Below are 25391 nucleotides of genomic sequence, written 5' to 3'. Positions count from 1 at the left end.
CAATCTGATTTTGGTGTTGACCATCTGGTGATGTCCATGTATAGAGTCTTCTCTTGTCTTGTTGGAAGAGGGTGTTTGTTATGACCAGTGCATTTTGTTGGCAAAACTCTATTAGTCTTTGCCCTGCTTCATTCCGTATTCCAAGGCCAAATTTGCCTGTTACTCCAGGTGTTTCTTGACTTCCTACTTTTGCATTCCAGTCCCCTATAATGAAAAGGACATCTTTTTTGGGTGTTAGTTCTAAAAGGTCTTGTAGGTCTTCATAGATCCGTTCAACTTCAGCTTCTTCAGCATTACTGGTTGGGGCATGGACTTGGATTACTGTGATATTGAGTGGTTTGCCTTGGAAACGAACAGAGATCATTTTGTCGTTTTTGAGATTGCATCCAAGTACTGCATTTTGGACTCTTTTGTTGACCATGATGGCCACTCCATTTCTTCTGAGGGATTCCTGCCCACAGTAGTAGATATAATGGTCATCTGAGTTAAATTCACCCATTCCAGTCCATTTCAGTTCGCTGATTCCTAGAATGTCAACATTCTCTCTTGCCATCTCTTGTTTGACCACTTCCAATTTGCCTTGATTCATGGACCTGACATTCCAGGTTCCTATGCAATATTGCTCTTTATAGCATCGGACCTTGCTTCTATCACCAGTCACATCCACAGCTGGGTATTCTTTTTGCTTTGGCTCCATCCCTTCATTCTTGCTGGAGTTATTTCTCCACTGATCTCCAGTAGCATATTGGGCCCCTACTGACCTGGGGAGTTTCTCTTTCAGTATCCTATCATTTTGCCTTTTCATACTGTTCATGGGGTTTTCAAGGCAAGAATACTGAAGTGGTTTGCCATTCCCTAGAATTCCACAAATACCTACATGGCCAGCCCTGTGCTGGGTACTAGCAACACAGAGGCGAGCAAAACACAGCTCCCACCAGAAGCATCTTGCTGTCCATAGGCAGATACGTACTAGGAAAAACATAGACTTTGGACGGGGAATGTTCTGGTTCTGGCCTTTATGCTCCTGTTCCCAGGTGGATCTTGTTAGGCCAGGCATTCAACCTTCTTTGAACCTGTTCCTTCATTTGTAAATACACAATTAACCTAGTTCATTAGGTTTTACTGAATATTAATCAGTTCAGTTCAGTCACTCAGTCGTGTCCGACTCTTTGTGACCCCATGGACTGCTGCACTCCAGGCTTCCCTGTCCATCACCAGCTCCCAGAGCTTGCTTAAACTCATATCCATTGAGTCAGTGATGCCATCCAACCTTCTCATCCTCTCTCGTCCCCTTCTCCTTCCACCTTCAATGTCTCCCACCATCAGGGTCTTTTCCAATGAGAGTCAGTTCTTTGCATCAGGTGGCCACAGAATTGAATATTAATCAAGCCAGGGTTGTTATGAATGTTTAATCAAGGGAATTACATAAAACTGTCTAGCACTAAGAGCTAAAGAAACATCTTCTTTTCCCTTGCCTCCTTGATTGCCTACCTTCTGTCCTTCTTATTAAAATTACTTCATTTTGCAGAAAAAAAAAAAAAGAAGGGAGGGTAGGTGATAAGGAATTAGGTATTATGTAATGTATCTGAAAGCAGCTGAGTCTGACCACTAAAGAGTTTGTCATCCGGCAAATTGATGAGATACGATGAGGATGAGGTAGCATGGGGGAGGGAGCTCTAACATTGGTAAACCATTCGTGTAGCAGGTATACTGCATACATTATCTCATTTATTCGTTGCTGATTCTCTGATGATCCTCTACTTTCCAGATGAAGAAGTTGTCTTGGAGAGTTTAATCATCCATCCCTAGATAATGTAGTTCATTAGTGGTGGAGCCTGGCTTCAAAAGCAGGTCTTGTCTGCCCCCCCAACCCAATCTCTTTTTCCTAGCTCATACTGCCATGACAGCAAGTGTGAGAAGCATCCTGCAACCAGTTCTTCTGATTTAAAATAACATTAGGTTTTAGAAGAAACAAACCGACTGCAGCTGAACAGCGTGAGGCCCTCGAAGATGCATTTTGTCACTGACAAGGTCTCAGAATGAACTTCTACATTTGCCCAAGTAAAGAAAATGTGGGGGAGATGCAGAGCTCTGCTGCTCCCTGGGCACTGCAGTGAAGAGTGTCTGCGGGTTAGAGAGAGGCCAGGCCCAGGGTGGCCTCTAAATCCCCTCAGCGTTTCCTGAAAAGAGCGTGGCGTTCAGAGCCGGGACCTTTCTCCCCACCTGGGCTAAATAACTCACTGCCCCAGCCGCTTCCATCTTGGAATTTCTTTGCTGCTTTTCTCCCAACCTGTTTTCAATTTGCTCTCATGGCCGGCTTTGACTGTGACCTCAACTCAATCAGAAGCAAGAGAGAGAGAGGAGAGAGGGAGGGAGGAGGAGAAGGAGAGGGCGAACCAGGAGGAAGAGGACCGAGGCAGTGATGAAAGGGGAGGGGGAGAGACCACTGAGGCAGAGGAGGTGGGCCTTCAGGAAAATCACTCGGTGCTTTGCTGGGTTGGTTCTGAAGCTTCAGCACAATCGTGATTGACCTTTTCTGCAGATGGTAACGAGAGCAAGGCTCGGGCCTGAGTGGATCAAGAAATGTGTGGGGGTCTGGCCCGAGCCCACTCAGGTTACAGCCCCAGAAGGGCCATAATGGGGAACAGGCACATTCCTGTTCAGCGGCTCCCAACTCCCTGTCTGTTTTCAAGGAAAGGAAACAGAAAAAGAATGTTAGGGTGGTCTGGCACAGGCGTGGGCCGGGTGGCAGTAGCCGCCTGGGTCTAGAAGGCTTCTGCCATGCGGCCGTGACAACGTTCCGGGAAAGAGGGGACCGAGGTAGCCCGAGCAGTGTCTTGGGGGAAGGCGCACAGCGCTCAGAGGCGGGGGAGCCGGACTGGGGTTCTGGACTCTGAGTGAAGGTAGCTGCAAATCCTCGAACGGGGGTGTATTAATAACATTCCCGAGCCTCTGAATTTCTATCAGGGAATGCGGCAGGGTTTTAAGAGTCAAACATTTTAAGCAATAAAACTTTTAAGCCAAGATTTTTAAAAGACAGTCTTTATTCCCAACCTAAATAAAACATGGGCCATTGGTCTATAAGATAGATCAAACTGGAGTTGATCTGGTTGCAGTTTGGGGTGGGTACACAGGAGACCAACTTCAGCCCCCACCACATCCACTGTTTCTTCCTTCTGCCTGGAGGTCTAGATGCTCTAATTCACAAACCACCAGACTGCATTACATACGTGAAGTCTATGGAATGCCTTCTGTCTTTCCTGGGCTTTCTATTGTCCTCGGAGGTTTCAAGTGTGAGACGATGGCAGGGTGGAGCTGTGCGCCATGTAAAGGGCCCGGCACATAAGCAAAGCCCAGCGTATATGGTTCACATGCGTGTTGATTAAAGCTGGTCACAAACTGAGGTGCTCAGGCTGCTTGAGCAGCTGCGGAAGCTCTTCTGTTCTCAGTGATTTTATCGCATATGCTCAATGGCAGGACTTGTCCCACAGGCTCTAGGAGTTGAGATTTTATCGCATATGCTCAATGGCAGGAATGTCCCATAGGCTCTAGGAGTTGAGAGGCCAAGCTTGTTCCAGGGCTGCCTCCCACTTTGTGTACGGCCGTGGGCACGGCTACTTTCTTTATCTGGGCTTCAGTTTTGTCACCTGGAAGAGGAGCAGGCTGGGTAAAAATAATCCCTGGTGGTCCTTGTATCTCTCCTATATTGTGATGACAGCAACAATAATAACAAAAACAATACTCATAGCTGACTTCTGTTTTGAGCTGTCACTGTATGCCAGACATCGTGCTAACTGGTTTGTAAACAGCATACATATATAATATTTTATGTGATATTTACAACAATGCTGTTAAATTAGATCACATTATTCTACCCATTTAACATATGATAAAAATAGACGTGGAGAGTCAAGGAACCTGTCCAAAGCAAATTGTAAGTGGGGATGTACCAGGATTTAGCCCCAGGCAGTGTAAATGCAGAGCCCAACCTCTTAACCACTGCACTTTATTGCTGTTCATTCAATTATACCGCTGCCAGACAGGGAATGTAGTATACCGTGATACCACAGTGCATATGTTGAATTGCACAAATTCACCTTTGTACTCGGAGAAGCCCCCAGGCCTTTCTTGCCACCCCGCACCCTCATGGGGAGAGGAAGGACAGTGAGGGGTCGCTGCATTCACCTGTCTCCTTCTAGGCTGCATTGAAACCTTCTGGAATAGAGTGCCAATGCAAGCAATCTTACAATTTACTTTATGGGTCTGTTCTTGTATTTAACAACCCTTCCTGTTGTCAGATTACAAGCTGTGGAAGGTCAGGGACCATTTCTTTTATTGTTTCATTTCCCAAGCCCGTAGAGCTAAGAGAGTGGCACGAATTCAACTGCAATTCGAAAGGAATTGAGAAAGCTCCCTTTCTAACACTATTGGTTTTTTGAACTTTCTCTAGGAGGCAGCGTATCATCAAAGAATGGCTTTGGAATTTAGGAGGCTATGGGTTCAAATCTCAGCTCTCTCTCTTCCTAAGTTTGTGAGCTTAACTTTAGCTTTATCACAGAGATACTAACATTTAACTCCTGAAGACTGAATTTTGTGAGAATTAAATGGGAAAAACAAAGGTTGGTATGAAAATATCCATTTCCTTCATAGTAACTGCTTTTGTTTGGACGGTTATTATGTGTGTATAGTCCCAAACAGAACTGAACACTAAGCATCATCATCATGTGTTTGGCATGACTAGTTCATCTACTCCACGTTATCCAGTTTCTTTCCTTGAACTAAACCTATAAACTGAGACGTGTGCTGAACTTACTGACCAGTGGGGCTTTTATCCATGGTCTAAGTTATTCTGAAATGCATGGAAATGTCTGGAAAACTATGTCCATTTGAAATTGAATGTCAACCATCTTTTGGCTTGAAGACAGTTAATACAGGCCACAGCATACTGAATTCCCTCACTGAGGGCCAACTCTTTCTATGGCTATCTGGAAGCAAATGGAAAAGCAGACAGACATGGATTCAAGCTCAAAGAAAACAATTGCAAGCAGCCAGACTTGGAATCCTGAAAAACCACGAGAAACAAAGCCCTCACTCCATCCAGTGAATAGTCTCCTGTCTTTTCTCCTTTATTTTTCACCCCATATATTATTCTGCTTTGGTACCAATTGGAAGACATCTTTGGATTATGATTTTATTATGGAAGAAGCCTGATATAAGAGGCCTACAGAAAACACAGGGATGCCAAAATTGGTGATAAAAAGCATTTCAATTACCTCCTCAATTTTTTTTTTGGGGGGGGGGGCAGGGGTGGGACCAAACCTCTGATTCTAAACAGACTTTCTTCCTGGACTCAGCCTTTCTTTCTAGACTCCAATCTCATAAGAGTCATTGACCCTTTGCTGCAGAAAGGCAAACTGAGACTTGAGAAGTTAAGGGACTTGTAATAATTGTTAGAACTCAAATTCAGTCCCAAGTCTGTCTGGCAATAGCAGCTGAACTTGTATGTCCTGACTTTAGCCTGATTCAGACACTTGCTCTGGCACGTATGTATCAAGTCTGCTTTTTTTTTTCTTTGTAAAAAGCAGGAAACAAAAGACACATCAGACGTACACTGTTGGACCGCAGGGACAAACGTGTTTTAGAACTGTTGACTGTCTGAATCACCCCAGGGTCATGTGGACGGCTCAGTCAGATGACTGTCACATGGCTCACTTGTGAGTGAAGGTGAAACTCTTCTTTAAAAGACCAAAAGGAAGTGATCTGTAAATTCTGTCCACTCAGTTTCCTGGTAGAGAAGTGCCATGTCTTCCCAGACACACGGCCAGTGTTACTGTTTCATGATGATTCTACCATGTTGGATCGTCCTTAATCCCACATAGAGAGAAGACAGTTGAACAGACGTCCTCCTCTTGTTTATTGCTGAGAATCTAAGTAAGGAAAAGAGTGCAAAGCCCTCCATATCATGCATGAAGAAGAACAAGGAGTCAGCAGTTTGGAAGCCTCATCTCATTTCATTACATGTAGTAATATCACATATTACATGTAGTACCTCACTTGCCTCTAAAATCATCTTGTTTTAGAACTGGAAGACTTAGAGGCCGTTTGGTGGTTTAGTGGTTTACTTGCTAAGTCGTGTCTGACTCTTTTGACACCTCAGACTGTAGCCTGCCAGACTCCTCTGTCCATAGGATTCTCTAGGCAAGAATCCTGGAGTGGATTGCCATTTCCTTCTCCAGGGGATCTTCCCAACTTAGGGATTGAACCCAGGTCTCCTGCACTGCAGGCAGATTCTTTACCAACTGAACTATGAGGGAAGCCCCAGAGGCCATTTAGTCTGGCTCATTTACTTTAATTTTTAAGTAATTTTCTTTTTTTTTTTTTTTATATAATTACCTCATCATTGCAATTTTACTTTTTTTAATGAATCAAACAAGATATTAAATAAGTCAAGAAATATATGTGAAGGGTCTTCAAACTATTTTAGCCAAATGGCTTATTTGTTAAGTTTTGGAATTGCTAAAATACGAGAGGGCTTCCCTGGTGACTCAGTGGTAAAGAATTACGTTCAGTATATAGGAAATGAGGATTCTTCCCTGGGTTGAGAAGATCCTCTGTAGAAGGGAATGGCAACAGACTCCAGTGTTCTTGCCTGGGAAATCCCATGGACAGAGGAGCCTGGCGGGCTACAGTCATGGGTTCACAAAGACTGAGACATGACTTAGTGACTAAACAGCAGCAAAATACCAGAGGTGCTGATGATCTAGGTACAGGAGATATTTGTTATGGTACAAACTCCTCTTTTAGGGAGATCTTCAACTAAGATGGAAATCGAAAGATCCCTATGTTTTAGATTTAGAGCTGCATGTCTTTGCAATGTTTTAGTAAATCTTTCTACAGTGGCTTCAGAATATATTCCTTTCCTTTTGGGTGCATAGTTTCACTTAAGCTTATTGGAGTGAGTCAGGTTCTGAGTATCAGCTTTTTTTTTTTTTATGGTTATTAATTATAATCTGAGAAAACACTGAATCAGGTCTAAATATCTGTTTATTATTTCTGTTGCTCTGTGACTTGGCTAAGTCTGACACAAGTCCAAGGCGATGCAGTGGAAAACAGAAAAGCTCCTCAGTGAGAGTGCACATGCCTCATCCATGCTGATATTAATTGCCAAAGTGTCTCAGACATAACTGAACCTCCAAACATATTTGCCAAACTCTGGTTTCTCTTCAGATCGTATAAATCTTTCGCCTTTTACTAAAGTAATTTTCATTGATTTTTTTTTCTTGTTGCAAAAGCAATACATGTCCATTGTAGATAATTTTTAAAAGATAGATAAGCAAAACTAAAAGAGAAAGTACCCATTATCTCACTTTCCAAAGTCATATTATGCATTTTCTATATCTTATTCCTTTTTTAAGACAGATATACATGTAAAATTTCCACCAAAAATTAAATTATTCTGTAATAATGTAAACTGTTCTTTTTTAACTTACTGTGCTATGGATATCCTTTCAAATAACTTTGTTTTCCTCAATGTTATTTTTGATGACTATAAAATATTTCATTGCATCATTGACCTATAGTTAATATTACTGTCTTGCTATCATTAAATATTTAGCTGGTTTAGAATCCTTGCTAGTGTAAGTAGAACCACAGTGTTTATCCTCATAACTTAATCTTTGTGCACAGCTGTTTTTATTTTATGTTCTCAGAAATCCAAACAGTGACTGTAGTACCTTCACTTTTCAGAGGAGAGAACTGGAGTACAGAGATGGGAATTTAGTTGTCCAAAGTTATACAGCAAATTCTAGGCTAAGCCTAGATCCCAAGATTTCAGATGTTTAGTTATTCTTTCTAGTCTTCATCTTCCCTTCTTTTATTTTATAGAAAGACGTATCTGCTCACTTTTTTAAAATTGTTACTCTATTGACTGTGCCGGGTCTTCCCTGCTACACGTGGGCTCTTCAGTTGTGGAGAACAGGGTCTACTTGTTGCTGCAGTGCACGGGCCTCTTGCTGTGCATCTCCATGTCGTGGAGCGTGGGCTCTAGGTGCGTGGGCTTTCATAGCTGTGGCTCACGGGCTCAGTAGTTGCTGCCCTTGGGCTCTGGAGCACAGGATCAATAGTTGTGGTACGCATGCTCAGTTTCTCCAGGGCAGTGGGCTCTTCCCAGACTAGGGATCAAACCTGTGTCCCCTTCATTGGCAGGTGGAGTCTTTGCCAATGAGCCACCAGGAATGCCCATCTCATCTTTCTGATTAGCCCTGTTTCTAGTAAACTTCAGCAGCCTCCTAAAATCCAATGGCTAGACCAACGTTTGGGAATCACGGGGTCCAAGGCACTTGCTCGTCTACTGTCCCTTCCTGTCTCATGAGCTTCATCACTAATCAGTCATGGAACTCTTTCCTTGTTCGCTGTAACAGTCTCAGTCCAGCTCAGCATAACACACCATGAAGCCAGTACCGATGTGTAACAGTGACCATGTGACATGAGGCCTGTTTGACATCCTTAGTCCAACACCTTCATCATGCGAGCAAGGAAACTGCCACTCCAAAGAAGCTTGCTGAAGAAGGGGAGAGGAAGTAAATGGCAGTGACAAGGCCAAAATAGTTACTCTAGACAGAGAGCACTGTCCTCCTGTTGCCTTGTCAAGCATTTTCATTGCACAGTAAGCTCATTTGAGCTTTGCTATAATCTTATAAAGGTAGGTGTTAGTATCTCATGTCACACTTGAGAAAATGCAGACAGAAATTTAAGCAAAGAGTCATCAGGAGTAGACCCTGATCTGTGTCATTTTCATATCCTGTGCTTGTTCTGTCCATTAATCCTCTTAATAATGGTATCCAGACGTTGGATGAGTTTGGACAACAGCAAGAATGTCTGCTCACCAAGGCCTGAGCTGGGGAGCTCATCTCTCTTTGTCTCCCTCCAGGAGAATTCCTGAGTTTTGCCGATGACTTACTCTCTGGCCTGGGCACATCTTGTGTAGCAGCTGGTCGAAGCCATGGAGAGGTCCCTGAAGTCAGTATCTACTCCGTCATCTTCAAGTGTCTGGAGCCCGACGGTCTCTACAAGTAAGACGTACTTTGTATGTGGGGAGCGTGAAGCAGACAGGAAAAGTTTAAGTAGTCTGGGAGGCAAGGCATGAGTAATCTGTCCAGGCCAGCCAAGTGTTTTATAGACCAGTCTGTGTGTGCACCTTGATAGGCTAAGATTTAGAAATATCACCAAAGTGAGTCACAGAATCATACACTGCTAGTGCTGAAGGGCCCTAGGAAGCCAGTTACTCAGAACCATTCCTCCTACTGAGGAAGAAACAGCAGGCCAGAGAGGGGGCACAGCAAGTCTGCAAGGAGGGCAGAGACAGGAGTCTCTGCGTGGTGTTCTTTTCTCAATTTCATGACATCCCCTCTGAAAGATGGTAGATCAGCATATCTAAAGTCTATATACATTTGTAGGATATACATATACTCTTTCACTATTAGGTCCATCCAGACCCTTAGTAATAGTACCATTATAACTGTTTCATAGAGTATTGCACAGAGTCATTGCATCCCAATGTCTGGAGATGCAAACGCTGACTCATCTGAGACTCACCTGTTCATCTCCGAGGGGAAAGGGGCTCATTGTCTTTGTTTCCCAACTCAGTGAGTGTTTCTTCATTCATATGCGGCCACAGAGCTGTAACAGAGAGTTCTAGAGACCTGCTCTCTTCATTCTCTGATTATGAAGCCGTAAGCCACCTCCCTCTCCCATCTAGAAAGCTGCCATTGTTGACTACGGCACTGTTGACCAATTAATTATTCAGCTCACTCATATTTTTTCTTTTATTCATTGATTCATTTGCTTATCCATCCATCTATCCACTGTTTATCTCTCCATCTATCTCCCCCTTTCTTCTTTCCTTTATCCATCCATCCATCCCATTCATCTATCTATCCATTCATTCTTATACTCCATCATTCTTTCACTTATTTATTCATCCTTTAATTCACTCACATTTTTATTTACTCACTTATACTCATTTACTTACTCAATAGACCTGTCTAAATATTTCCTATGTCTTGGCACTGTTAGAAAGCAAGTATAAATGTGCCCAAGACAAAATCTCTATCCTCAGATAACTTAAAATCTAATGGTAGTATGAAAGACCACAGACCATGGATTCAAATCCGGGTTTGACATTTTTAGTTGTGTGGCCTTAAGTCACTTTGCTTCTATGAACCTCAGTAAAGCTGAAATAATAAAACTCAGGTTGTAGATGTGCATGAGAATTCAATAAGGAACACCTTAGCAGAGTGTCTAAGTATGTGCTCAGTAAGCCATGTGTGTGTATGTGTTAGTTGCTCAGTCGTGTCCAACTCTGTGAACCCATGAACTGTAGCCCACCAGGCTCCCCTGTCCATGGGATTTTCCAGGCAAGAACACTGGAGTGGGCTGCCATTTCCTTCTCCAGGGAATCTTCCCAACTTGAAAGGAAGGACGAACCAGGGATCGAACCTAGGTCTCCTGCATTGCAGGCAGATCATTTACTACCTGAACCGCCAGGGTAGCCCCTCACGATCTGTAAATGTCCCCCATCTCCAAAGGGCTTCCCTGGTGGACTGAGCGCCTACTCCTCATCTCCAAAACGTATCCCATCCCTATTTTCTGTGGAAGACCGTGACTCTTCTGAAGACCACTGGGCTCTTTTCAGCTCTTGACATATTCAGGCTCATTGTAACACTCAGTGTGTTCATGCTCCAGACTCAGGTATATCACCATGAGATGGAAATCAGGCTTCTGACCTGGGCTCTGCCAATGACTGTGTCATAGATGTTGGGGCCCAGGTTTTATTTTATACAGAAAGGCAGGATCAGTCAGGGACAGCAAGAACTCTAGGAATGGAATCCCTAAAGTACAATGGGTTATAGATATCTTTCAGTGGGACGTGTGGGCAACTTTTACAGCCGTGGTAGTGTTTACCTCAGGCCTTCAGCAATGACTTGGCATTTAGGTCTTTGGAGCATGAATCTGCAGCCTCTTAATCAGTAAACTCTGATGCTAATCCCTTGAGCTTTGGGGTCACTGCATCTGTGAAATACAAGTATGCGACGAGATTAAGAGCTTTATGATCCTCTTCAACTCTAAAGGCTATGATCGTATGAAGAAAGCAACATTTTGGAAAGAGTTCCTGCTGCCTGACTTCTGACCTCCACCCCTTATTGAGGGCATAGACTGGAGGCAGGCAGACCTCCACCCTGCACTTCCTCAGCTGTTTGGCATTGAGGGAACTTCTCAACCTTCCAGCCTCCATTTCCCTCCGTGTGTAAATCAGACAATATGGTGTCTGGTCTGCTGGGAGCCCGGGAGGATTTGATGAGCTAGTAACACCCCAGAATTCCTCACTTTGTCACAAGCCCCCAGTAGGAGTGTGAGGACGGTTAGCTGTTGTCTCTATCGTGCTTGCTGCCCCTGCTGTTGGAGTAATGAATTTCAACTCCCTCCCCCTGCATTCTCCAACTGCTGGGAGAGAAGATGTAGCAGACAGGGACAGAGCGCCAGCAGGTGGTTCCTGTCTGCTGAGACTTGAGTAGTGACCCTGTCTCTGGGTGACATTGTGGGGACTCAGCATTACCCAGGCTGGAGTCCTACAGGCCCGTTATGTCAAGAGAGGGAATGTTTTATGGAACCCCAAGAGCAATTAACCCCGAGAGCTGACACATAAGCTGCCATCCTCCAGGAGTGATGAGTACCTTCCCTAACCTCTTCCGTTCCTCTTTACCAACATCCCCCCCCACCTCTCAAAGCAGGAGCATCACTTCTTCTCCTGTCCTGGAAACGTGCTCGTCATGAGCCTGTCATCCCTAATGCTGAACACTTCTTTATTTTCTTTCTGAAACCAGTTATATTAACCCGCCTGGGATGCGGGCCGCTCTGACAAGGAGCCAGCATGTTGTTTGGACCCGTCTCTCACCCCACTGGCGGCTCTCCTCCCCTGAAGTCTGACCGACTCAAGTCTCCAGTTTTAAAAGAGTTTCAATGTCAGTTCTTGGGGTTTTGCATTTTCTGCTTGCTCATTGCTAACCAAAATGAGTTTTCTTCCTCTTGGGCCAAAAAGGCCACATGTGGCAGTGGAAAGGGCTCAGGCTTCGGAGATGAGCGGAGCTGGGTGTGCATCCTGCTGCTGTCCTGTACCCACGGCTGGCCCCTGGGAAGGCCCTGGGTTACTGCTCTAGACAACAGTTCCTCCCCCTGGGAAAGGGGGCTGGGAATCTTCTGATCTCATAGACTTGTACGGAAGAGCATGAAGAAACTCCATGAATGGGGTTTACCAGAATGCACGGCATGTGGGGGAGGTCTGCAGGAAATGTTAGTTTCTTTTTCTTCTTCCTCTTTCATTCTCTTTGACCCAGTTGCTGGTTTTCAGTGTCTCTTTTTTCCCCCAGGATAATCTGGGAAGAGCTACTCTTTAAGAGGCAAGCTGGGAGTCCCACTGGTCCTGAGAAGAATGAGCATCTAGGATCATCTGGAGAGAAGTAGGAGAAGGCGATGGCACCCCTCTCCAGTACTCTTGCCTGGAAAATGGCATGGACGGAGGAGCCTGGTAGGCTGCAGTCCATGGGGTCGCTAAAAGTAGGACACGACTGAGTGACTTCACTTTCACTTTTCACTTTCATGCATTGGAGAAGGAAATGGCAACCCACTCCAGTGTTCTTGCCTGGAGAATCCCAGGGACGGGGGACCCTGGTGGGCTGCCGTCTATGGGGTCACACAGAATCGGATACGACTGAAGTGACTTAGCAGCAGCAGCAGGCTGAAAAGAGGGAGAAGGCGATGGCACCCCACTCTGGTACTCTTGCCTGGAAAATCCCATGGACGGAGGAGCCTGGTGGGCTGCCCTCTCTGGGGTCGGACAGAGTCGGACACAACTGGAGTGACTTAGCAGCAGCAGCAGCAGGCTGAAAAAAAAGAGCATGAGTGCAGACTCCCGAGTTTTAATTAAGCACAGGTGGACATCAAACCCTCCATCCATGGCTGCCAGAAGAGGTGATGGAAGAGTTCGGATGCTTAGGCCCAGAGGCACGGTGTCTCAGTCAGAAAGTCTGGGTTCACACCCCACAACCACCACTTCTGTCTCTGGGACCTTGGGCGGGATGTTCACATCCTCTCCTGTTTCACACGTTCAGTGTCTTCAAAATGAAGATGGATTAGACCCACCCCAGCTAGAGATTTCTCGATATGCATCCTTCTGCCATTGGGACTTTTTCCTCATTCTCTCTCTTCTCCTCCTGGGCTTTTGCTCTTCCAACTTTTCTTACCTTCTCACTTTTGCTGTACCCTGCCATGCCTCTCTGCCCCTCTGTCCATCTCTCCTGGCTTTTTGTTCTGCCTCTTGTGTGAATATCTTCCGCATAGCTTACTGTCTTTGTCTGCCACCCTCCAGTCGTCCCCTCTTTGCCTTTCTCTGTGTTACTCTCTTCATTTGTGCTTCTCTGTGTGTGTCAGGTTTCCCGAGTGGGGCTGGTGGTCAAGAACCCGCCTGCAGTGCAGGAGACTTAAGAGATGTGGGTTCGATCCCTGAATCCGAAGATCCCTGGAGGAGGGCATGGCAACCCACTCCAGTATCCTTGTCTGGAGAATCTCATGGACAGAGGAGCCTGGTGGGCTGCAGTCCATTGGGTCACAAAGAGTCAGGCACAACTGAAGTGACTTAGCAGGCACTCACGCATATGTGTATCTCAGTTGCTCAGTCCTGTTGCTTATTCGAGTTCTGGTTCATCCTTCTCTCTCTCTCTCTCTCTGGCCCCCGTTTACCCCCACTCCCTCTCTCCACCCCACCCTAGGAAGGCAAATTGCTTTCACAGCCTCTCCATCCATGTAACTTTACACAGTACCACAGAGTTGAGACCGATTGTAGGAGTCAAAGTCAAGTCTGATTTTTTCCTTTTTTTTTTTGTCCTAAGCTCACCCTGGTATAACATCAGCACTCGGGCCAGTTTAAATTGAATTTCCTTGTTTGTTTCATTTGTTTTACTTCTGAATGAAAACAAAGAGCAGCAGAGGGCGCGGGTCCCCGGCAGCTCTGACTGTGCCTAGCTCCGGCGCCTTTGGGCTGCTGGAGTCGGAGGGTGACCCTGAGCAGGGACTGCCGCTCAAGGCGGAAGGGTCAGACCCAGCTGCATCCATCGCTTCTGCCCTCGCCTGGCCAGAGGCCTAGACACCCTTTTTGTCGCGGCTCCCCAATTTCCTATTATCCGAGGTAATTAGCCTCTGTCTTGTTTGGCCGCCTTGCCTTTCTCTGAGCATGGACGACTGCCAAAGGGTCCTGAGCAAACACAGCAGCAGCCAGGCCTAATTCCTGGGGTGGGGGCTCATCTCCACACGTTCGGAGGCTCGCCGCAGGCCTGCCCTCCCCTTCTGGGCCTCAGCTCTGTGAGAGGAATGTCAAGGAAGCCGGGGTCCTGCAACCCCATGCCCACACCCACAGGGGGACCAGAGGCTCAGGATGAGGGAAGAGCCTGAGGTCAGGAGTTGGACTGGGAGCAGTTCCCACACTTGCTCCCAGCAAGACCTGGGAGTTCTCCCAAGCTCCTCCCCTGCCTCTGGCCTTGATGTTCTCACCTGTGAAATGGAGAGGTTAAACTCAGTGGGTTCTGTGACTTGCATACTGAGGCAGCGATGGAGACTCCGGACCAATGGCCCAATTCTCAGAGGCCCCAGGGCCTCCTGGATAACAGGGGTGAAGCAATGGTAAGCATGTATTGGGCACTCACTCAGTGTCAGGAACCAGGCCCAGGATGTTCCAGGTGCTGTCTCACTCCGTCCTCACCATAACCCTATAGATCTGGCATCCTCATCATCATATTTCGTATCACAGGTGGGGAAACTGGGATTTCAGGGACTAAACATTTTGTTCAGAGTCACATGAGAAGAAGAGAGAGAGCTGAGTCATACCCAAGCCGACACCCCCCACCACCCCGCTGCCCTCACATGCTGCTCTTGGCCTTGTCCTTGTCCACTCACACACGTGGAATTCTCAGAAGTACCCGGTAGGGATAGTGGCGGAGGACCCTCTAACTACAAGCAAACATTTGCAATGGAGAGAACACCGGAGACAAGAATACCCCGACCTTCAGGAAAGGCACTTCACACCTCATCTTTCTCATCTGGAAAACGGAGCTAATTAATCCATCCATGAAATGGAGATAATTACACCTTCCCAAGACATTGCAAAGAGCAAACTGGATAGTATATGAGAAAGTGCTTTGAATCTGTCCTAAGACGTGTGAACATAAGAATTTACCATGATCACCTTGTCAAAAAAGCAGCAAAGGGAAGGGCAATAAATGTTTTGAAGGCATTTCCCTCTCCACACACTGCCGCATACATATTTTTAATTCAGGTCTTTGAACTCAGAGGTAAATTTGCACCTTGGTTCCAGTACCTAAGGGCTTCCCCTGTGGCTCAGCTAGTAAAGAATCGCCTGCAATCCAGGAGACCCGGGCTCCATCCCTGGGTTGGGAAGATCCCCTGGAGAAGGGAAAGGCTACCCACTCCAGTATTCTGGCCTGGAGAACTCCATGGACTGTATAGTCCATGGGGTCACAAAGAGTTGGGCACGACTGAGTGACTTTCACTTCACTTTCAGTACCTACCCCGTGTGGCCCTGGGCAGATTTCTTAACCTATCTGAGTTTCAGTTTTGTCATCTGTACAATGGAATCATCTTACTAATAGGAACGATTTCATAGGATCACAAGGATTCAATGAACCAAAATGTGTAAAGAGCACAAGATAGTCTGCAGCTCACTGTCAGTACTTCATAGCTGAAGAGAGGATGACCGCTGTTTCTACTCTTTGTTATTACATGACTCTACCTAAACAGTCACGCCTGGGGTCACTGTGCTGACTGCTGTGTTCACAACATTCCAGTGGGAGAGCGAGTCAGTCCTTCATCTGACCCTGATCCCTTTACTCATCACTCTGCAGACAGTGCTAGAATGTACCTTCTTTAGGGTCTTTGCTTCTACTCTTCTTTCCCCAGGAGGGCCTTCTCCTGACTCTTCCCATGACCCCAGCTCTGCTCTTTCAGGTCTATGATCAAATGTCATCTTCTTAGAAACAGCTTCTTTGACCACATTATCTGCAGTAGATCACACCCACCATACACACAGACATACAAAGCCATGCCACTTAATAGAGCAGTAGTGATTTAGCATCTGATTTACTTATCTGTTGGGTTTCCCTGGTGACTCAGATGATAAAGAATCTGCCTGCAATTTGGGGGACCTGGTTTTCATCCCTGGGTTGGGAAGATCCCCTGGAGAAGGGAATGGCAACCCATTCCAGTATTCTTGCCTGGAAAATTTCATGGACAGAGGAGCCTGGTGGGCTACAGTCCATGAGGTCACAAAGAGTTGGACACGACGGAGGGACTAACACTTTCACTTTTACTTCTCTGGTGTCTGCCTTTTCACACTAGACCATCCACTGTGTAGGGTAGGGTCTGTGTCTGCCTTCGTCATCCTATATCTCTGGTGCCTAGAACAGTGTCTGATGCTGGTAAAGAATCTAGTAAATAGTTGTTGAATGATTTTGGAAAAATGTTGAAGTCAATGCAGAAATCTGGAGACACTGACTTCTCATCTTCACTTCCTTTCTCACCAAATGTTCAGAAGACATCCACTGAGTGTCAGGCTGTGATCTGGAACCATATCTCTGTATCCATCTCAAGGTTTCTGTGTGTCTGTAGCTACCTACCCGTCTATCTTGTTGTTGCTGTCCAGTTGCTAAGTCATGTCTGACTCTTTGCGACCCCATGGGCTTCCCTGTTCTTCACCATCTCCTGGAGTTTGCCTAAACTCGGGTCCATTGAGTTGGTAATGCCATCCAATCATCTCATCTTCTGTTGCCCACTTCTCCTCCTGCCTTCAATCTTTCCCAGCATCAGGGTCTTTTCCAGTGAGTCAGCTCTTCACATCAGGTGGCCAAAGTATTGGAGTTCCATCATCAGTCCCTCCAATGAATATTCAGGGTTGATTTCCTTTAGGATTGACTGATTTGATTTCCTTGCTGTCCAAGGGACTCTCAAGAGTCTTCTCTAGCACCACAGTTTAAAAGCATCAATTCTTCAGCACTCAGCCTTCTTTATGGTACAACTCTCACATCCGTACATGACTACTGGAAAAAACCCCATCTTAAATCTTATCTACCTTAATCCTCAGAACAACTCTCTAAGGCAATGACTGTTACTCTTATGCAACAGATTAGGCAATTAAGGCATGGAGAGGTTAGATAAGTTGACCAGAGCCTCCAGGCTAGTAAATGGAGAAGATAAGATTTGAATACAGCCAATTTATTTCCAGAGGTTCAATTTGAAATTACTGCACTAGATCCTATCTCCCTGAGTTTGCATATCCCAAATCCATTGAGTCCTCCATGCCATCCAACCATCTCATCCTCTGTCATCCCCTTCTCCTCCTGCCTTCAATCTTTCCCAGCATCAGGATCTTTTCCAATGAGTCGGCTCTTTGCATCCAGTGGCCAAAGTATCTTTTATACAGAGCTCCCTACTCAGATGAGTTGGAAACACTATGGGAAACAGATTTTGAGTCCTGCCACCAGATGCTGCATGGCTCCCCCTGAATCCCAGACTTCAGTTCTGGTGATGCCATACCAACAGTTGAGCCCCAAGTCTATGAAGATCCCTGCTCCTCCTGGGGACACAGTCCTAATGCCAGTTTTGAGGTGCTCAGGACCTCCAGGTCTCATGGACTGAATTGTTTCCTGGCCATGTGTTTCTGCAAACAAGTGCAGGCTCCCTGTCCCCAAAATACTGTTCCAAAAGCCCAGGGGCTTGAAGCCTTGGGTGTAGCATTGCTGGGTTCCCCATCACCTCCAGGACACCCCCCACCCCTTGCCCGGGCACAGCCTGGGCAGCGCCTTGAAGAAGCATCCAGGGCCACTGCCATGGATACTATAATTACATAGTAGATGAATCTCAAAGTTTCCTTTTATTTACATTCCTCCACTGCCCTCTTCATTTCCTCTCTTTGTGCCAAGAATCAGCACAGAATTTACTGGAAAATGCACGAAAGTCATCAGGAGCCCTTCAGGTCTGGCTTTCGTAAGTGCTCGCCCAGAGGATGGGAAGCAGGGGCCTGCGGGTCATCCTGCGTCTGGCCCTAGGACGCTCCAAGTCCTTGGACGACACGCCATTTCCACCTCGGAGGCCCGTGTTTCTCCATTCGTGGGAGAGGGGTGGAGTGGCACCACCACCCCAAAGAGTGTTTCATGAGTTCAGATCAGTTCGGAGGCTGGGAGATAATAGCCCAGGATGTGGACTCCAGGCCTCGGTGATCAGAGACAGAAGGGTCGGAATCCAGGTTGAAGAGCTTCATCCGGCTCAAGGCTCCGTGCGTCTTCCCTCTTCCAGCTTCATGCTCCCATCTGGGCATGGCTGGGCTGGGTTCTCAGGGGACTCTCAGCTCCTAGGGGGAAGGAGATGTGCACAGAGGAAACCCCCCGTGCTGACTAGGGTCGAGGCAGCTGCCTCTGAGAGCCGAGGCTGAGGCCCGAGGTTGATCCAGGACACAGCAGGGACAGAGCCAGGATGGGCCTGACGGTTCCTGCCACGCTTTTGCCTGGCTTTTTCTTCCCGCTGTGAAACTTTCTCAGTCTCTCTTTTTTTCTCTTCAACCCCCTCCTCCCCTACTTCCTTCCCTCCTCTCTTCCTCCATCCTGTATTTCCTGCATCTTTTCCTTTCTCGCTCTCTCCTCTCTCTGAGTCCCCTCCTGTTCTTCCATCATCCCCGACTCCCCACACACTTTGTCCCTTTCTTCTTGTTTCTGTCTGACTCTCCTTTCCCTTTCTTTCCTCCCATTGCCATCCTTGCTCTCCTCTCTCCTGGGTCTACTTCTCTTATCCTCACTCTCTCTGTGTCTGTACATCTTCTTTCTCCTTTTCTTCCCACATTTTTTGGGGGGAAGTTTCCCTGGTGGCACAGACGGTAAAGTGTCTGCCCGCAATGCGGGAGACCTGGGCTTGATCCCTGGGTTGGGAAGATCCCCTGGAGAAGGAAATGGCAACCCACTCCAGGACTCTTGCCCTAGAGAATTCCATGGATGGAGGAGCCTGGTGGGCTACAGTCTGTGGGGTCGCAAAGAGTCAGATACGACTGAGTAACTTTTCACTTTTTAGTCATCTGTCCTGCTCGCCCCCTACTCTCATCTCTCTTTCTCCATGTTCTTGTGTGTTTCCTTCCTACCTTCGCCTCTAGCCCTTCCCTCCCCCGCCTAAGAGCAAGGGTCCAGGCCTATTATATGAGACGGGGGTGGACAGTCAGTAGAGTGTGGCCAAAGGAGCTGAATGTCGGCAGGAGCCAGGGGCCTCTAATGTCCCTAAACCCAGATGGAATGTGGCCTTGCTCTGGCTGCGGTGCCCTGTCCCAGCGGTCAGGGGGGTGCTCCCTCAGAGGACGAGCAGCCTAGCTGCTCGAGACTCAATTCCATCCAGCGTCAGGTCACGCTAACCTCTCCAAAGTGCTCAGTCGGGGCCCCAGAGAGGGAAAGAGCTGTCCTCTGGCCAGAAGCAAATACAGCCGGGAGACCCAAGCCAAGAGAGACTCGTAGAGGAAAAATAACGCTGTTTTTCAGCCGACAGACAGCGAGGCTCCTAAGACCTGCTGGACTCTCAGGCAGGCTGTTCTTTCCTCAAACTGCGTCAGAATTTCATCCAGGAATGGGAAGCCGGCCAGGCTTCCAGAGGGACAGGGCACAAACGGCTGATGCGAAGCCGTGGAGGGTGCGGAGGCTGGGAGCTGAGGCTGGAGTGGGGAGCGGGGCCTTGAATGCTGGGCGCAGGAGCTGGACTCGGTCCTGTGGGCTGTGAGGAGCCAGGAAGAGCTGTTGAGGAAGCCCAGGATGTATTTAAACCTGTGCTTTCAGTGCCAGCTCTGAGCATGACTCGGAGGGCAGGCTGGATCGAGTGGAGAGACCCGGAGGCCATGGGGGGCAGTAACGGCAGGGTCCTCGCACACTGGGGTCCAGTGAGCGGGGCCCTGAGTAGGGCACGTGCGGGGCCCAAGTGGAGCAGCGTGGGCTCAGCTCACTTCCGGAAACATCCGGAAGCAGCTTTTTCTCTTCTGAATATCTGAGCCCGGCTGTGCAGAGTGCTCAAGAAAAGGAGATATGTGTCAGGTAGCCACAATATGCCTTTTCTAAAAAAAAAAAAAAATTAATTGGTGTATAAGGGCTTTACAACGTGTTCATTCCTGCTCCACAGTGAAGTGAATCAGTTCTGTGTATACGTATATCCCCTCCCTCTTGGACCTGCGTCCCACCCACCCCTCTAGGTCGTCGCAGAGCACCCAGCTGAGCTCACCGTGCTCTACAGCAGTTTCCCGCTAGCTCTTGATTTTACATAGTAGTGTATTTATTTCAAACCCAATCTCTCCATTCATCCCACCCTCTCCTTCCCCTCACACATCTGCTCTCTGCGACTGTATCTCTATTCCTGCCCTGAAACTAGGTTCATCTGTACCATTTTTCCAGATTCCACCTGCATGCCTTAATAGACTAACGATTGCTGGTTTTCTGATACAGTGTGCCTGATACTAAGCTAGTCAATTGGGATTTAGAGCTAACCAAGCCAAACAAGGCCTCTGCCCTCGCAGGGCTCACAGTTGTGGTGGGGAGGCTGAGGAGATGGAATGACCCTTCACATCAGGCTCCGATGGGAAGGCCTGGGGGCGGTGATTACACTGAGAAAGTGTCACAGCCCAGAGAGGTTGGCTGTAGGGCTATTTTGCAGATCTCCTATGAAGTTTTCCTGCAGAAATAAGAGGAGGGGTTGCACTGGGTTGAACAGTGTCCCCCCAGAAATCATGACTACCTGAAACCTCAGAGTATGACCTTACTTGGAAATAGAGTCTTGGAAAATATAGTAGATTAAGGGATTCCCTCATGGCATCCAGTCCCATCACTTCATGGCAAATAGATGGGGAAACAGTGGAAACAGTGTCAGACTTTACTTTTGGGGAGCTCCAAAACCACTCCAGATGGTGACTGCAAGCATGAAATTAAAAGATGTTTGTTCCTTGGAAGAAAAGCTATGACCAACCTAGACACCATAGTAAAAAGCAGAGATGTTACTTTGCCAACAAATGTTTGCCTAGTCAAAGCTGTGGTTTTTCCAGTAGTCATGTATGGATGTGAGAGTTGGACTATAAAGAAAGCTGAGTGCTGAAGAATTGATGCTTCTGAACTGTGGTATTGGAGAAGACTCTTGAGAGTCCCTTGGACTGCAAGGAGATCCAACCAGTCCATCCTAAAGGAAATCAGTCCTGAATATTCATTGGAAGGACTGATGCTGAAACTGAAACTCCAATACTTTGGCCACCTAATGCGAAGAACTGACTTATTTGAAAAGACCCTGATGCTGGGAAAGATTGAAGACGGGAGGAGAAGGGGATGACAGAGGACGAGATGGTTGGATGGCATCACCGAGTCAATGGACGTGAGTTTGAGTAAACTTCAGGGGTTGGTGATGGACAGGGAGGTCTGGCGTGCTGCAGTTCATGGCGTGGCAAAGAGTCGGACATGACTGAGTGACTGAACTGAACTGAACCACAAGCTAAGGAACGCCTTGGGCCCTCAGTGGCTGGCAGAGAAAAGGAACGGTTCTTCCCAGGAGCCCTTGGGGTGGGAGGCAGGGAGCTCGGTCCTGCCATCACCTTGATCTCAGACTCCTAGCCTCCAGAGCTGTGAGATCATATGTGTCTGTTGTTTTAAGCCCCCATGTCTGTGGTAACTCATTATGGCAGCCACAGGGAACTAACACAGGAGTTTCAGGCAGAGGATGGATTAGGAGAAGCCTGGAAAAAGAGAGAGTGTGATGAGGCAGATAGTGTAGCTGGAGTGAGGAGGGCAAGGGCTGGAGGTCAGAGAGCTGGGGCTACAAGCAGGCGAGGGCCTCATCAGTCACGTCGGGGCCCCTAGAGGAGCTGAGTGTGGGATGAGGCAACAGGGATGACCTGAAGGAGCCTCATGGCTCCAAGCATGCCTTCCCGACTTGCAAGGGGAAGACCAAGCATCCGGACAGTGTCCAGAGGAGAAAAAGGAGGTCACCAAGGGCCCTAGAAGTGAGGTCCCTAGAGAACATTTCAGGGGCCTGGACTCTTCTTTCAGTTAAGAGAAGACACAGGGGTTGGCCCACTGTCTTCAACCCTCTGTAGAGCCACGTGGATATCAGAGGGCACCAATGTGTCCACTCTGACCCCTGGGGGGCAGGATGGGGTGATGTGTGGGAGGCAGATTTCAGGTCCTGTCAGGACTCAGTGGCTGATAGTCTCAGGGGATGCTGTGGTCTGCGCTGGGGAGCAGGGAAGTGAGGGAGGGGGACTGGCCTTATAAGGATGAATTGGCAAGTGGCCTTAATGGGTCGGCGTGACCAGGGGCTTCGTAACAGGGAGTGGTGGGGACTGTGGTAAACTGGAAATGGAGCAGAGGACACTCAGCTCCAGCTCATCACTACTATGTGAGAATGTAGATTCAGTGTTGAATAACCTTCCAAGCCATAACCTAGGCTTAAATGCAATCTATTAATTAGTACTTGCTGGAAGCCAATTCAAAATTGGTCATATAAACCAACTGTGTAGGTCACAATGAGCCTGCCATTTATTGATTTAGGCTCTCTTATCTAAATCAACTCTTTCAGTATATAGGTAAGGGAGCTGATGCCCAAAGAGACCCATAGGCTTCACAGTGAGGGCAGAACCAGGGTTAGCACACAGGGTTCCTGATGCTCCATCTACAGCTCTTACCACCAGGCCTTGACTCCCTGCCTTTTATCTTGGGGGTGTTTGGTTGAGGGACAGCTCAGAGACAGCTGAGCAAAGGGAGAACGCCCCAGGATGGGGTCACAAGTCACATATAGCCCAGCTAGGCTGCCCTCTCAACCTTGGACAAAGAGCTTCCTCTTTCTGAACTTCAGGGTCTTCCTCATCACAGTGAGGAGACTGTCTGGTAAACTCCTTTCCTTCTCTGACTTTCTAGGACTCCAGGAACCCCTGAAATAGGAAGAGACCCACACTCAAAGCCAGGTCTCTCCCTGCTCCCATTACCTTGGCTGTGGGTCCAACACAACAGTCTGAGGGGCTACCCACACCCCCCGCCCACCTCCAAACTCCCACCTCTGTCTGTGAAGGAGGCTGCTGTTAGGAACAGTCTTGAGGTCATCACTGGAAAGGTGCTAACAGACTGCAGGAGATCACCGTGAATGATGTGTAGAAACTCAGAGGCCAGACAGAATCCAGATTTCTGGCACTTTTCCCTCTGTTCTGTTCTCCTTGCCCCCAAGGGCAGACTCTCCCAGGTTTCAACAACCCCCTTCTGGTTCACATTTGAATCACAGCACAGCAGAGCTTGAGGACTCAGACCTCATGGACCTAAACTTTCTCTCTCAGGAGAAACTGCAGCTCAGGGAGGGTAGGGGCCTGGTCACTCAGAGAACGGGTGTCAGAGCTGGGCTGGACTATGCTCTTGACTCCACTGTTGACCACCTGCTGCTCTCTTGTCCTAAATCTGAGCATCCATGTGCCCTCAATCATCTGAGCTTCTGAGAGGCTAAGAAACTAGGATTTTAAGTCAGGCTGTCCTAGCGTCAACTCAAATCTTTCCAGCTGTACAAGATACTTGTACCATTACAAGGCTGTACAAGATACTTATTTTCCTGGACCTTAATTTCCACATCTGTAAGGTGAGGGTGTTGACACTCCCTACACTAGAGTTTTTCCAGTGGTCATGTATGGATGCGAGAGTTAGACTATGAAGAAAGCTGAGCGCCAAAGAATTGATGCTTTTGAACTGTGGTGCTGGAGAAGACTCCTGAGAGTCCCTTAGACTGCAAGGAGATCCAACCAGTCCATTCTAAAGGAGATCAGTCCTGGCTGTTCTTTGGAAGGAATGATGCTAAAGCGGAAACTCCAGTACTTTGGCCACCTCATGCGAAGAGTTGACTCATTGGAAAAGACTCCTTTGCTGGGAGGGATTGGGGGCAGGAGGAGAAGGGGACGACAGAGGATGAGATGGCTGGATGGCATCACCAACTCGATGGATGTGAGTTTGAGTGAACTCCAGGAGTTGGTGATGGACAGGGAGGCCTGGTGTGCTGCAATTCATGGGGTCGCAAAGAATCGGACACAACTGAGCGACTGAACTGAACTGAACACTCGAGTTTTATTGTGGTACAAATAGAGTATTTAATATGTGCAAAGCTCACAGGAATAGCAGGTCTAGCACCCAGTAGGTCCTCAGTATCAAGTACATACAACACGTTTCTTTAGTAGGACTTCACCAGGACCATGAAAGAGAATCATAATTGGCTAATTGTCTTGCCTGCCCTCTGTAACATTGCCACAAGTCTCTGTTCACTCTGAGCATCTTTTAGGAACTTTCTGGACATGATGTGGCAAATTTGGAGTCATCCCCCAAATATTTAACAGAAGAAACGCCTCCCCCGCCCCCATTTTTTTTCCTTGAAAGTGAACGTGTTACTCATTCAGTCGTGTCCAACTCTTTGCGACCCCATGGAGTATAGCCTGCCAGGCTCCTCTGTCCCTAGAATTCTCCAGGCAAGAATACAGGAGTGGGTAGCCATTCCCTTCTCCAAGGGTGCTTCCTGACCCAGGGATTGAACCTGGGTCTTCCACATTGCAGGCAGATTCTTTACTGTCTGAGCGACCAGAGAATTATTCCTTGAGTCCATGTCTAATGTAGTTCTCATGATCATAGAGAACTAAAATTGCCAGCAATCCAAGAGTAGAACAGATTTTAGAAACCATGTTTAGAGGTCTATGCATCCCTAGCATATGACTTGGAATTAAGCAGGTGCTCAATTTAGAAGTCAACAAAGGTCGGGAATAGATGTAGCAGGTTGAATGGATAGAGTCAGACTTTCAATTAAACATCTGTCACTATTAGCCAAGGGCATTCATGGCAATGCCATGGCCCTTGCCTACCAATCGATAGTGTCATTGACCATTTATTAGGCTCTCACTACTGCTATGCATTGTGCCAATATCTTTATGTCCACTAATGCTTTGGCTTTTCACAATATGGTAATGTCTAAGGTAGGTACTATCTAATAGGTACTATAGTAGGTCCTTTTTATATATAAGTAAACTAAGACAGAAGGGCTAAATGACTTGTTCAGGGTCTCCCTTGTTAGTAAATGGCAGAACCGTGAGTCTAACACAAGATATCTAGCTCTAGAGTCCACCTGTGGATCTTCCTATGTGTTCCTCTCATAGCCAGGGGTGCAGCTGAACCTCGAACACATATGGCCTAGACCGAAAGAGCTTTGCCCAGTGTTAGGAACAAACTTGTAAGGAGCTAATTATCCTGGAATAGAGG

The 25391-nt window shown here is 47.3% G+C and overlaps 1 protein-coding gene across 5 annotated transcripts in view; it reads left to right on the top strand.

Annotated features, from left to right (window-relative positions):
• Positions 1 to 25391, top strand: part of ASTN2 (astrotactin 2) — a 1056817-nt gene that overhangs the window by 986410 nt on the left and 45016 nt on the right. For all 5 annotated transcript variants that reach the window (XM_061426655.1, XM_061426656.1, XM_061426657.1 and 2 more), the window contains one exon: positions 8930 to 9071. In XM_061426655.1, coding sequence (XP_061282639.1) covers positions 8930 to 9071 — 142 coding nt within the window. The remainder of the gene's footprint in view (positions 1 to 8929; positions 9072 to 25391) is intronic.

The sequence above is a fragment of the Bos javanicus genome, chromosome 8 (assembly GCF_032452875.1).
Source record: "Bos javanicus breed banteng chromosome 8, ARS-OSU_banteng_1.0, whole genome shotgun sequence".
NCBI classification, from domain to species: domain Eukaryota; kingdom Metazoa; phylum Chordata; class Mammalia; order Artiodactyla; family Bovidae; genus Bos; species Bos javanicus.
Note: the sequence above shows the minus strand (reverse complement) of the source record. Positions and strands in the feature narration are given on the sequence as shown.